Raw genomic sequence first — 13619 nt, forward strand, 5'->3', positions numbered from 1 at the left:
TTGGGATCTGTACTTCCATCCCATGGCACAGTAAGTACCTAAACAGAAGAATAAAAAAACCCTTTCCATTACTACTGGAGCAGATACAGTCAAAGCTAGATGCAACTTCTCAAATTAAAAAAAAAAAAAAAAGAGGACCTATTCTCATGTAAAGAAAAAACCCCCACCCCAACCCTTAACTCTGCACAGCCCAGAGCCTCTTGCTGCTGAGGCACCTTGTTGGGGCCACTTCCTGTCCCTATTCTGGTGGCCCTTGCATCCTGTTGGTTGCAGGATGGCAGCTCTCTCAGGGAGACTCTCCACCTTTAACATGAGGCAGCTGTGATTTTCAGCAGGGCCACTTTACTCAGCCCAGAAAAGAGCCAGATGACGGCTCCTGTTGCTCATTTTGCTACTCTGTTCCTGGCTGTGTTATCCCCCACTACCTGGGCTCACTCACTGCTCACAAACATGTGCTTTAAAAGTATCCTAAGCTCCAGTATGAAAGATGGTGATGTATAGCATATCCTAAGGGAAGATTTGCCTCTGTTTAAAAACCTTCCTGACCTCATGACTGAAGAAGAACAAAATAATGTATTAACAAAAACATGGTTCACTGCCAAAGAAAAGGAGTTCCTGTAAGGACTGAAACAATAAATCTCCTCTGTACTGAACTCCCAGAGGGAGTATGTTGTGTTTCCTCCTGTTCTTTATCAAAGTCCCCAAAATAAGCAGGAATGGGCAGTGACCAGGCACAGTCACCACACACCTTTTTCCATGGAGTAATTAAGGCCTGCCTCAGAGTGAGAGAGCACTCCCTGCCCAGCTGCACAAGGGAGAGCTGACAGCACTACCACCAAGCATGAAGCTCCTGGGGACTACCTTCTTTTTCCTTGCTGTACTCTGTGTTTGCACTGTAGGAGGTAAGTTCTTTGGCTTTTTTGGGTAGACTTGTCACATCTCTCAAGTGGTTTGTGAACAAAAGCTGAGCTGTCAGTCGGTGTGTGCTTTTTCTTCATTTCTACTGCCGTGATTGAAAGACTGTGTGTTGGAGGAGAAGGTACTAACTGGCAGCTGAGATATATGTGTTCTGTGAAAAACTTTCCTGCCATTGTATTTTTGTGACAGCTTTCTTTCTAGGTGTCATGAAGCTCCTAAATCTGAGAGGTCAAAAGCAGAGGAGTATTTACAAAAGTTTGCAGTTCTGTTTTTCTTCTATATGTTAAAGCATTTTTTGCAAAGATGGCTTTAGGGGGGCAATTGAAATGCCTGAAAGACTTTGCAATTTTTTGCTCTTCCAAATTAGATCCGTCCTGATAGATTTCCCTGGCACTATGCCAGCAATAGGTTTGGCCAAGAATGTCTTTATTATTTTAGTTTTGGCCCCAAAGATAATGGCGTTTTACAACATCTGTGAAGTGTCAGATAATGAGGAGTGCAAGCCTAGGGGTCATGTTGGTTACTGGGTGCAGTATCTTTTAGATACAGTTCTCAAATGCACAGATTTAATACAACATTTAGTGTTCAGGTGGTCACTGAACTGATATTTTTGTTATTCTTCAGTTTGAAGGATCATGCTTTTAAAATGGAATTAACTAGTAAAACCTGAAAGGGTGAAAGAACCTGCAAGAAGGGCCAGAGTCCATCATCACCTTTGCCAAAAGATACATTTGAAGTAAAATCTGCCTTTTATCTGTACTTTCATTTCCCTTCTCTCTGGGCTACAACTTCCACAAATGCCTATAGATTGCCTGAAAAGAATCTATTAACCAGAATTAAAATTTGATAATACTAGATTAACAGATCTAAATGAAGTTAATCAACTTTTGCTCAGGTTAGGTGTTGAAATCTAGTCTTTTGTGGTGTATCTTATGCTATTGCTTAGGCTCATTGCTGTTAGGAAAACAGATCAATAAAGGAGAATAAAAATAAACCTGTGCCACAGAAAGAACTGCTTTTAAAGTTATGTTAAGTAAGTATAAGCCCCACAAGTCTGTGTTGAGGTACTATTTATTCTCTGTCTGCTACTCCTAGTAAAAATAGTCTTCCTGTCATTGTCAAAGCTTTAATTTCACAATTTCTGAAAAGCAAAGTGGAGTTGCAGCAAAAAGAGCATATTTAACACAACAGTCCATAAAGCTTACCAGAAAGCAACATGCAAAGGTGGGAGGAATCCTGCTAATTTTGTACAGTCCTTTCTTAAAAAAGGATTTTTCCTCCTCTGCATGATATGAACATGGCAGAACTGATGACAGTGAATAAGCAGATTTTATATATGATACATTTGTTCTGAACAATTTTGGTTCTGTAAAACAGAAAAAAAGTAATTTTTAACACTTAATTGCAAGGTAGATGTAGTAGTGAAATTCTGTCGGTAAATTCACACTAGAAAATGAAGAAAATTTATGGGGAAATTTGGAGTATGTCTTTTTCTACCTTGTGAAAGTAAAGTCCTATGCTCTGGTCAAGCTTGCTTCAGGCAGCCCCGTGCACCAACCTGTTAAGACAGAAGTGGTTTTATTGTCTGTTGTGCAAAGCTGGACCAGAGTATTTGGATTTCCACTTTTTGTGATCTCTAAAGTGCTCTGGTCATCTGGGCTGTAGCAGCAGAATCTTATAATCTGAAGCTGGGAAGTGATGGTGAGGAGACTCACACCAGTCTCCCTTTTTTGAGCATTGGAGACAGCAACAAGACTTTCCTCCAGCTGTTTGTAGTATTTTAAAATTATAAATAATAATATAATTATTGTATATAATATAATCTTTAGAGAAGGTCAAATCACACCCCAGTGTTTTAATACTCCCTCCTCCAGGTTTTGGAGTAGTTTGCCTTCAAAGCTCACCAAGACAAATGTGCGGGCTTCCAACTTTTTCATATGCTACACACTAAGTGCTTGTCTGTACATCTTTTGTACATCATACAAAAGTGGACTAGGATATTTCCCCTGTGGTTGGTAAAGAACATGCCTGGTCTCCTGTGGGGCTTCCAAATGTCATGCTTTTTCTTCAGCTGTATGCTCATAGTGCTTTTCTGTGCAATATTCTAACTTGTCCTGGGATCTTTCATCCTCAAAAGCCCGTCAAGTTTTGGTGGAGTCTGCCCTCTGTCAGCACATTACTAGAGGCTCAGTTAGGTACGGATGTGGAGGCTGATAGCCCCCTGACAACTTCTTCCTCCTACCTAGACTTTTCTCAACCCTCTGGGAGTTAAATGACATGCCTAAAATAGGAGTTCCTTCATGCTCATCTCAAGGTGTTCAGTTCTCCTGGCATATTGCCCTTTATTCTTACCTGTTCCAAAATGTAGCTCAAATAAAAATGCTTTCTAGGTTGGTTCATAGCATTTTCAGCTTTAAACAGGCAGCACTGGAATGTGTCAAAAAAATGCAATGTCAAATTATAGTAATCAAATATGAATGCTCTTGAATCTGCCTTAGGATGTAATTACTTTAAAAATGTGTAAAAGTGAACTTGTTTCCTTCTAAGGGGAGAGAGGAGGAGCCTTGGCATGTGCTGATAATGTAATTGCTTAGATGTTGCATTTTCTTGTGCCTTGGTCTTGGAATACAGCGTGGCTGTGGCTGCACAGCACAGCAAACATCCTCCTCACAGTGCTGGTAGCACAGCACTGCAATCTTCTCACTCAGGCACCCAGGCTGGTTTCTTGCAGAAGTGGTGGCAGAGGACAGTGGGCTGTGCTCCTCCTGGCATTGGGCTGGACGTGTCCAGGTTGTGCACCTGAGCAGAGGGGCTGGAATGAATCACCCTGTGTTGGACGCCTCCAGGGGTGGGGTGTTAACACCAGATTGCTGACCCCTGTTGACAACCAGAAGTAGCTTTATTCAAGTGCTCTGTCAAAGTTGCTGGCACCACAAAGAAACACAGGTGTTCTTTTTTGAAAGGTAGGAGCAAATCTTGGCATTGAGAGTTTGGTCCAAATGCCCCTGAAGTAATTTGGAGCTGCCCCATTTCATTGTGGATCAGCCCTAAAATATGAGTTTCTCAGACCCCTTTCTCATTATGGGGATGCTGTGTAACATCCCAAACCTACAGCACAGGCTGATAGCTTGAGAAAAGTTCTACTGAGCCAGGGCTCCTGTAGTTACTACACACATTTGCAGCTGTCTGAATGCTGCTCTTGTTGATGTAAATTAGAGGAGATGGATAGCTTTTTCCCTTTCCAGCTTCTGTGCTCTCCACTCACAAGCCTTCAAGTATTTTAAAAATTAATTTTTAAAATTTAATACTAACTAAACTGTTTTGGGCAGTGAAAGCTTTTGAGAATGGTCTCACCTCACTCTGGGTTATTATTCATGTTTGTTCTCTGGACAACCAGCAAGGCACAGACAGTCAAAGTTGGATCATTGTCTCATTTCTGAAAATTTGAGAAATGTGATAGGCTTTAGATATGACTTCCTTACACCTTTAACTTGCTTGAGCCAAAACTTGGGATGTCTTGAGAATTTGCCTGTTGTGAAAAAAAAAAAAATTGTATTTGGTGCTTTCACTGTTTCTAGCAGTTTGCCAAGATTAGGTTTGTGAAAAATCAAATGGTAGTGCTGGAGTTTATGACAGCCTTTAATGGAATATTGAATTTTTATTCCTGTGCAGATTTTTTTTTGTTCTTTTTTTCCCCCCTGCTGCCACATTCCTTTCATTCCTTAGATCCCTTGCATATTGGGGCAGCTTTTGACTAACGGAGTTTAAAGGTGTATTTATTACTGGACAGAGGAAAACTGCATGTTGTATCCACAAACCTGAAAGCAAGTTTACTGCATTTACTGAGGATAGAGGCAGATGGCTTGATACCTGCTTGGTTATGATTTACAGCCAAAATAAATGCAAACTGAGTATGAAGGGCAAGTTGCCTACAGCATTCAGCTCCAAACCTGGGAATACATAATGCTGTACAACATGCCCAAAAATTGGTTGTCTTTTCTGAAAATTTAGCAGAATGTTTTCTCTTTTCTTTAGCCGACTCTTTTTATCTGTGTTCAAACCTAGAGTACTTATTAATCTTCACTAGTTTATAAATTAGGAAAAAAGATCTGCTGAGGTTTGGTTTGGTTTTGTGGGGTTTTTTTCCTAATTAGGAAAGTACCTCGAATTCGGACTCAGATTGTTTATACATCTGAGTCCTGCATGGAAGAACTTCCTAAAGTACTTGACTTTTTTTGTTGCACTATAGTTTGTACTGCAAAAGTAAAAATTGAAAATAATCTTTAAGAAACTCTTAATCTTGTGATGGGAGTACTTTTAACTGGTACTATTTGATAGCCAGACTAAGTTCAATATGTAAAATTAGTAAAATCTCATGGAAAACCATCATTTTTATTTATGGCCCTTATGAAGGAGCAGAGGGGGGAAGATGGTGGTGTTGTTTGTAATTTTTGCTGCAGCAGCTCAAGGAAGACTCATTAATGGGTTTATTTTGCAATTCTGTAAACAGAGAGACAGAGTTGGATTTGTGTGTAGCAGGTGTTATTTCCAAATACAAGTCAATAATTAAATACCTGGCTCCTTTGGTAGACAAACAACTACTTTTGGTTTCAAATAGCACTCTAAAAATGGGTTTCTCCATTAAAATAGGTCTCCCTTTAAAACAGAAAGGTCAAAACTCTGATTTGCACCACGTCCTGCCCTGCAAGTCACTGTCATTGTTCCAGCAGCTGACATATCAGATAGCAATAACTTGGCACTCCTCTTGTGAAAATGGATCCTTGGATGCCTTAACAGTGGCATGTGGTATCAGCCAGACCTACCTGCCACAGGAAAAGGGGTTTGACACAATTTAATATGATGTTATCTCCGCACTGTGCCTTCTGGCCCTACCGCCCCATGAGAGATGACTGAGCTGATGATCACTTGCTGATATGATGACTTGGAATAAAATTCAGCAAGTGTGCTCTTCTGGGGTATTGTAGGAAGGGGTAGGAAGCCCTCTGCTGCCACCCACATGTGTACTAGAGGCTGGTCTGGAAGGATCCAAATTAATTTCAAAGTATTTTTTTTCTCAGCAGTTAGAGTAGCCAACAACCCCTTTCAGGCCAGACTAACTAGCTGGTGCTCCAAAGGTTAAGTTTCAAACTAGGAACAGGGCAAGGATTTTCTGACTGCTTTTATGTGGAAAGTGGATACTTGCCTTTGGTACAAGTGCAAATTCTATACTGTTTATCAGGAGAGCAGTAGAGTAGTTTTACAACAATTTTGAATATTTTCTTCTTTTTTTTTTTTTTTTCAACGGCAGTAACGTGCTTCTGGGTGTTAGCTGCGTGTTGTAGATAGCAATGCATCTCAGGTTGCTGAAACCACAGAGCAGGTGGCACATAATTTTGCATCACAATTATCTATGGCTGTAGCCATTCTGCCTTGTCTTATCACTCTGATAAAATTTTGTGTTTTGCTGGGATGGGAGCACTACACCAGCCTTGCTGTCTGAAGATTTCTACAAGACAAGTAATCATTCTAAAAAGCCCATTCAGTTTGTCTTAAGGATGTGATTTCTCAGTGTGGTACTTGGTTTGAGGAGTGTAACTTTAGGGTTAAATCAATTAACATTGTGATATTAATGAGATGTTTATTCTTCCTGCAGAGTTCTTCTTTCCTAATCTTTAGCAGGAGATTAATGTTGGTTTTGGGCTCAAGAAATTCAACTATTGAAGCAACAACTGATAAGAATGGCAAAGCTTTGGATTTTAGTTGGTCTGAGAAAAACAGTACCGGGAGATTTTCTAACCTTCCTGGCCAATTTGCATTATTTTTCCTCTATAAAGTACTTATTTGTTGAGTTGTCTTTTCACTGCATAATAATTACTTGAAATTATCAGAACCCCATATATTCCTTAATTTTTTACTACTTTTCCTACTTTTTCTCCTGCTGTACATTGAGTCTAAGGTTTTATTTGAAATGCAGTGTTGATAACCTTCTAAACATCATTATATGGGTGCTATCTATCCCATTGTGAGGCTAGCCTGAAATCATCTTTCCTAGACAGATGAATTACTCCTCCTCATCTCAGCATGGGTTCTATATCACAACAATATAGATGATGTAAATATAGGTGTTTGCAAACTCATTCAAAGGTTATAGAAGCAAAAATATCACCAAATATTTCTATACAAAATGGCAAAAATGGGGGATGATTACTCTGCAAAGAAATGTGTAATTCAAATGCTTTCCACCCAAATCCCTGGTCTCTTTGTCCAGTAGAGAGGGACAGCTTTTGACATGATACATAGCTAATGCTTCCATGGCCATTCAAAGTCCACAAAAGCAATAATTTGGGGGTTTTCTTTACCCAGGAATTCTAGACACTCTGAAACTCCTGCCAAGTTGTCAAACCTCATCTACCCCTAACTCCTACAGATGCTCATAAAGTCAGAAATGTGGGGTGTATTGAAAGAAGTGTTTGGGACCAGTGTGCAATTCCACTGTTGTTACTCATACTTAGAAAGGACTGTTAAAACCTCTTTCTGAAAACTACTGAATTCTTTGCATTATGGAGCTTTCTGGACATCCTATAGAGTCCAGATGGAGCCTGGACATCCTCTGTTTTGACTCAGATCACATAACCCTTGGAAGTTGTAGCTACACCAAAGGCTGGCTGCCCAGAAAGGCTCTTCCAGCAGAGCAATTTTAGGTTCTCTTTAGGAAGGTTTTTTCTTATAAGAGTAGTTTATAAATATATTTGCTGTTATTCAGAAGATAGCAAAAGCATTTAAGAAACTGTTGGGCTTGCAACAACTCACTAGTTTCCAACATGCCAACAATAACAAAAAAAGGACTTACTTGAGATCTGTGCCAAATAACCCAGTCCTTGAGATGTGCAAGGGAAGGACACAGCACACGTGCTAGAGGCAAAAAAAATCCTCCCAGTGCACGACAGGTTTTTGGTTCTCTGCACATTTTATCCTGTCTAGTTCAAATGGCTCCAGAGGATTCCGCTGCTTTTGCAAGCCATTCCCAGTGCTAATGGAGTCATGTGGCTGGCGTGTCTTAATGGTCTTGAATTAAGGTGAAGTAGTGCACAATTTATCTTACTGACTTAGAGATGCTTTCTTGTAGTGCACTGTCTGCTTCTTCCCTATTTGCTTTCACCTTGCATTTCCAAGAGCTGGCAGAAACTGCTGTTTCCAGATGCAAAATAGAAAGTGGGGATTGATCATTCGTGGGAGGAAAGGTTGAAGAAGAGCAGAAAGGTTTGTGTAGGAATGGAACAGCTTATTCACAATTGTAATGTAATAGTTGTAATTGTCATGGGAATACAATTGCTCTAATTGCCAATAAAAGTACAAGGGATGTTTATAGCTGTTCACCAGCATGATGGGATCAGTTCCCAGCTCACCATGGCTTCCCAGCGCACTGAATGGGAGCTGGAATTTTGACAGGCTTGAGCATCCTGAATGTGGGCCACCCTGTTCCCCTAGGAAGCTGTTTTTCCGAGTGGGAGCCAGCGTGGCTAATGCAGCAGTTCCCACTGCTCCTTGATAGGGTAAGTCCTCAGTGCTGACACTGTGTTTCAAGTGCTCTTTGTAGTAACAACTTTGTTCTTAAATGGGAATACTTCATTTCATAAAGCTTGTACTAAGAGTTTCGGTTTTGCATCTGACCTTAACAGTTGTATCGGATTGGTAGAAATTCAGAACAACGTGAGTATTCAATCAGCTTGGCAAGATAGAGACAGGCAAGAGGAGGTCTTCATCAGCTATTTGTGCCAATTAGAGAAATGAGATATTTTCGAAGTATACCCTTCATCCTTGCATATAAAGTAACTCCAGTGAGGCTGTACTGCACTCAGGGCTTGCAAAGCCCATTTGGGGCCTTCCCTTTGGGATATTCTGTACCATTTAACCTTTGTTCTAGGCAGTGTGGAAAAGATGAAGAGAGTCTCAATGCGCCATTGAGCATGGAATTACATTAATTATAGAAGCAATTTACAGTGTTTCCACAGAGTTTTCTGACAGGAACTGCCTTTTGATGTTCCAGAGGCTTTCAGAGCTTTGTCAGGAACAGAATGGCATGGGCGGGTGTGGCTAAAATGGGTGTCTAGGCTGATCCTGGATGTTCTAAAAATAAATACATCATAGCAGACACTGCAGTGACCCTTTCCTGAATTATACGATTAGTCATGCTGCTGGAGATGCACTTGGGTCACAAACATAGCACAGAGGTATATGACTTTCCTAACTTCTGCAGCACATTGAAAAGGAGAGCTGCTGATTGACCCGGGCTCAGCTTCCACTCTGGCTGTTTTGTATCTGCCCTGCCCAAACGTGCTCTTTCATGGGGAAAAAATTTAGGCTTGCCAATAGTAGGTTAAGGAAAAAGCATTGTGAGCATTACAGTTTTCTCTCTGCCTTCTGGGTGGGGGTGACTTGTACCAACCCTTATTCCTTCCTGTTGCAAGGAAAGGGGCTCTCCTTTATTTCTTTTTCTTCTGCTGCTCAGCAATGCAAAATATGTGTAAAGCTTTCTATATAAAATTGCATCCTCTGAGGACATTTTTCAAATTTATTTAGCTTGACTAACACAAGGGGAGGGGTTGTGGCAGTTCATTTTCTGTACTATAATATAGTCCTCAGAAACTCCTGCCTTTTATCTTACACATGGACAAACAAATATATCACAATCAAAGGGTGGCAATCTGGTAGTTTAAATAGCTTTAAAGGGTTTAATTAAAACCTATTAAATACTTTTAACAGGTTTAAATAAAGAGAAGTGCAGAGCTTGGAGCTTTCATTCAAGGAAGGCTGGAGTGCTGATGAGCATGCTGAGCACATTTATTGTTCTATGGAGTGCAAACAATGTATTCATCCCTCTGTATTACACAGTAATAGAGATATCCACCAACCTTCACGTGAGAAGAAGGCACACTGAGAAAACTTGTGATTAAAAGCCTTTCGTAGGGAGTTTGTATTTCTTCTAAGGCAATAAAAAAACCCCTTAAAACTGGCTATTTAAGTGCCCAGATTTCTATGTCCACACATAGAGAGGCAAATCATACTGTGCTTGGGTTGTTTCAAATACTCAGTAACACAGGGGCACTCATCCAACATTTCTCAATAATGTTTTGAGGAGGGGAGCCCTCACCAACCTACAGCCACGCTGGCTGAGGCTGGTCCTTGGCATCTGCCTTGTCAATATTTCTCTGTGCAGCAGGTCCCTAAGCAGGAGCTGTTTGCTGGGTGCTGTGAGCAGGCTTTGTGGGAGCCTTTTGCCTGGGAACTGGTGATTCCCAGGAGCTCTCTGCCAGTGCTTAGTGTTGGGTCATGCTAGCCCCACGCCTGGGTGAGCAGGAGCTCTGGGGCAGTGCTGGCACCAAAGCTGCATTTCCTGCCTTCTCTCTGTTCCCTGCTGGAAAAATTGTGGCAGCTACCTCCCTTTCCTTCCTCCCCTCAACTCTTACTGCTGGCTGCCTCCAGCCCACCCAGTTTATGTTTCCTCTGCAGAACCCAAACCTCACATTGCCCCAGTTGCTGCTGCCCATTCCCGTGCAATGCAGGAGGAACACTGTCCCTGTCTCCTTTTCCAGCTATGGGGCTCTACATTTATGCTCTCCCTTCCCTAATGTCCATCTCTTTCAGCTCTTTTCAGGTGCTTTTCCCCTTTGTGGGGAGAGGGTTACGTGTCTCTGGCCCAGGAACTTCTCCCTGCCTGTGTGTCCTCCCCTATGCTCGTGCCTGTGAGTTTTCCCCACTCTTGTGCAGCAGGCTGTCTCTGTTGTGTGACACCAGCCTGCAAATCAGGACCAGCAGCTACAGAGAAGAAGTAGAAAGTGGACCTTAAGTGTAAAATCTCCCCGTGTAGGATTTGTATAGTTTGTTTTTAGTTTGTTGCTGAAGAGACGTGACTGGAAGGAAGGTAACAGCTTGGCAAACTGGAGGTGGTTTCCCACCTCCCTATGCAGCGGGAATCACAGGCTTCCAGCTGGCTGGCATCAGGCAGCAAAGGCTGTGGCCTTTCTCCCTGCCTTATGGTTTTAGCATTGCCCGTAGTATCTAAATACACCTCACAGGGATTCACCATAAACACGGCCAGTGTAACTCTGTTCAGGGTCTGCATTGTCCTTCCAGATACCAATGTCAGAATGTCACAGCAGAGAAAACCCTGAGGTGGAAAAATGATTTATGTTGCAGGAGGCTGTGTTAAGAGCTTTTGCAGCAGTGCAAAACCATTGTGAGACCAGGCTGGAAAAACACTGCAATTCTGGCTTTTGGTGATAGTGAAGTGGCAGTGACCCGCATGGGGCTGTTACTGGGAACAGCTTTCCTTTCACCAGGGGCTGTCACAGCCTGAGTGGTTGTGTGCAGGTCCTGTTACAGGCACATCTGAATGCAGGTGTGAGGGATGCCAACACGTTGGGTATTGCTTTGCATACTAAAAAAATATGAAAACACAAAGTTTTTGGGGTTTTTTGAGTTTGCCTCAAATTCATGAAGTTTGCAAATGGCTTTGTTTAGTTTATTATCCTTCTACATACTAATCTGCTGTGTCAGCTGCTATCAGCTTCAGTCATTCACAGGATTACATCAGAACCTTGGTTCCCATTTAAAATCTAGTTTATGTGACTATAGAAAGAAAATCTTGAGTACAAGTCCTTAAGGATTAAATGCTAGAAACTATCAAATACTAGAAACGGTATTACTTCTATAAAATTAATTCTTTCTGAAAAAAAAAATCTGGGGGGGGTGGGGGGAGGTATTCCCTTTTTTTCCCTAAAATTTTATTTCTGGAGTATTTCATTAATTTTTTTGTTTGTTTTTTTTTACCTTCGAATAGCAAGAAAGGAGTTGATGTTTCCAAACAGCACTGTTAAAATTGCACTTAAACCTCTTCTATTAGTACATCTGTAATTTTGTTCTTTGGATAATGTATGAACCTTTACACAAAATGCATTATGAAAGAAAAAATAAATTTATCTCAAGGGTTAGGGTAAACGGTCATGCACTGGAAAGAAAGACAAATGAGTAGTAAAAACAGAAATAGGAGAAGTGCAAGGACTGTACTGGGCCTGGGGAAAGATCAGATAAGAGAATGTAGAGATGAAGCAGCATTAAATGAAAGAGAAAATGTAACAGACAACAGAGCTCCAAGGTAAGAGTAAACAAGTTGTTTACTTGGTGTCAGGCAGCAGCTATTTCTTGGGACCTCTGAGTTCCCAGTACCAGATTTTCTACAAGGACAGCTATCACTTTCTTGAAAAAGGACTTTTTTTTTTTTTCCAAACTATACAGTCTTTACATGGGTACTGCGGGAACAGTGGTTACAGGAGGCTCTTTCATGGTCACAAGGGCTGGCAGAATTATCATGGGCTAGAAAGAGATCACTATTTATTCCTGATGGTGTGGAAAAACAGAAATCAAAAAAGCAACTTTAACTTCTCCATGACTTGTGTGTAGTTGCAAAGGCCCAGGGTCACACAAAAAAAACCCATAATATAACCTCCTGAAAGAGAGTAGATTTAGATCAGATATTAGGAAGAAATTTTTTACTAGAATTAGAGTAGAATTATTTAGGGTAGTGAGGTACTGGAACAGGTTGCCTGGGGAAGCTGTGGATGCTTTTTCCCCTGGAAGTGTTCAAGACCAGACTGGATGAGCTCTGAGCAAACTGGTCTAGTGGAGGATTTCCCAGCCAACAGCAGGGAGATTGGACCTAGATGATCTTTAAGATCCCTTCCAACCCAAACCATTCTGTGATTCTATGACAATACACAACAGACAAACGTAATATAAACACCTGCAGGTTCTGCTTTATAACCTTGAAGCAAGGAGTTACCATGTGCAGGTTTCCTCAGGACACCTCTTTGGCAATTGCTCCCAGGTAGAGCCTATAGAGCATTGGTTGGGTTTTGAGTGGGAATATATCACATCCTCATCAGCAAAATGGTGAGAACACCAGCTGCTGGCTGTTATGCCTACAGTTTGACACAGCACCGAAATACCTGCAGAGTTTGTAGTCCAAATTTCCCTTGCCCATTACCTCTCATTCAAACTTCAGTGGACATAAGTTTATTTCTTTGTCTTAGCTGCAACTCCTCACCCACTGACTGCTGTGGTTGTGCCTTCCATTAATCCTTCCCTCTCTAGGCTGAACAAATGCAATTTTTGCAATCCTTCCTTGAGAGGTCATTTTTCTCTAGACTCCTCATGATTTTTATGGTTCTCTGCTAACTCCCCACCTCCAGGAATCCACATCCTTTTTCATACACTTCTGAAGCTGGACCATGTGCTTCATCTGAATGAAAGGATTTTAGCCATGTGGCTTTGTCTATCTAGTGCAATGTCAAGTGAGAGAAATGTCAAACAGGCCATTCCACTTCTTATCTGCAACAAGAGTGTCTTTTCCATAAAAATATTTTCTTTTCAAAGTTAGGTATTGATGCCAAACCAGATAGCACTTAAATTCAGTAATTGATGTAATGAATATAAGCAATATATATTTTGAACCATCTATTAATGTTTTTAAATGTTTTTGCTTTGGCATTCAGTTTTGTATTATCTGTTTCATGTGGTGTTTTAAACTTTGTGGTTTGTAACCTGTGGTATCCTGTAGGGTATAAATGGAAGTACTGATATAATAACATGCAATCATTCCCCTCTTTTTTATATCTTGATTATAGCAATAACAGGCACCTAAT

The 13619-nt window shown here is 41.0% G+C and overlaps 1 protein-coding gene across 1 annotated transcript in view; it reads left to right on the forward strand.

Moving 5' to 3' along the window:
* Nucleotides 1–709: 709 nt before the first annotated feature.
* The window catches only part of EMCN (endomucin), a 52958-nt gene continuing 40048 nt past the window's right edge, over nucleotides 710–13619 (forward strand). The window contains exon 1 of the mRNA XM_038135678.1: nucleotides 710–902. Within this exon, the coding sequence (XP_037991606.1) occupies nucleotides 842–902 (61 nt within the window). The 5' untranslated portion in view covers nucleotides 710–841. The remainder of the gene's footprint in view (nucleotides 903–13619) is intronic.

This window comes from Motacilla alba, chromosome 4 (assembly GCF_015832195.1).
Source record: "Motacilla alba alba isolate MOTALB_02 chromosome 4, Motacilla_alba_V1.0_pri, whole genome shotgun sequence".
Taxonomy (NCBI): Eukaryota; Metazoa; Chordata; class Aves; order Passeriformes; family Motacillidae; genus Motacilla; species Motacilla alba.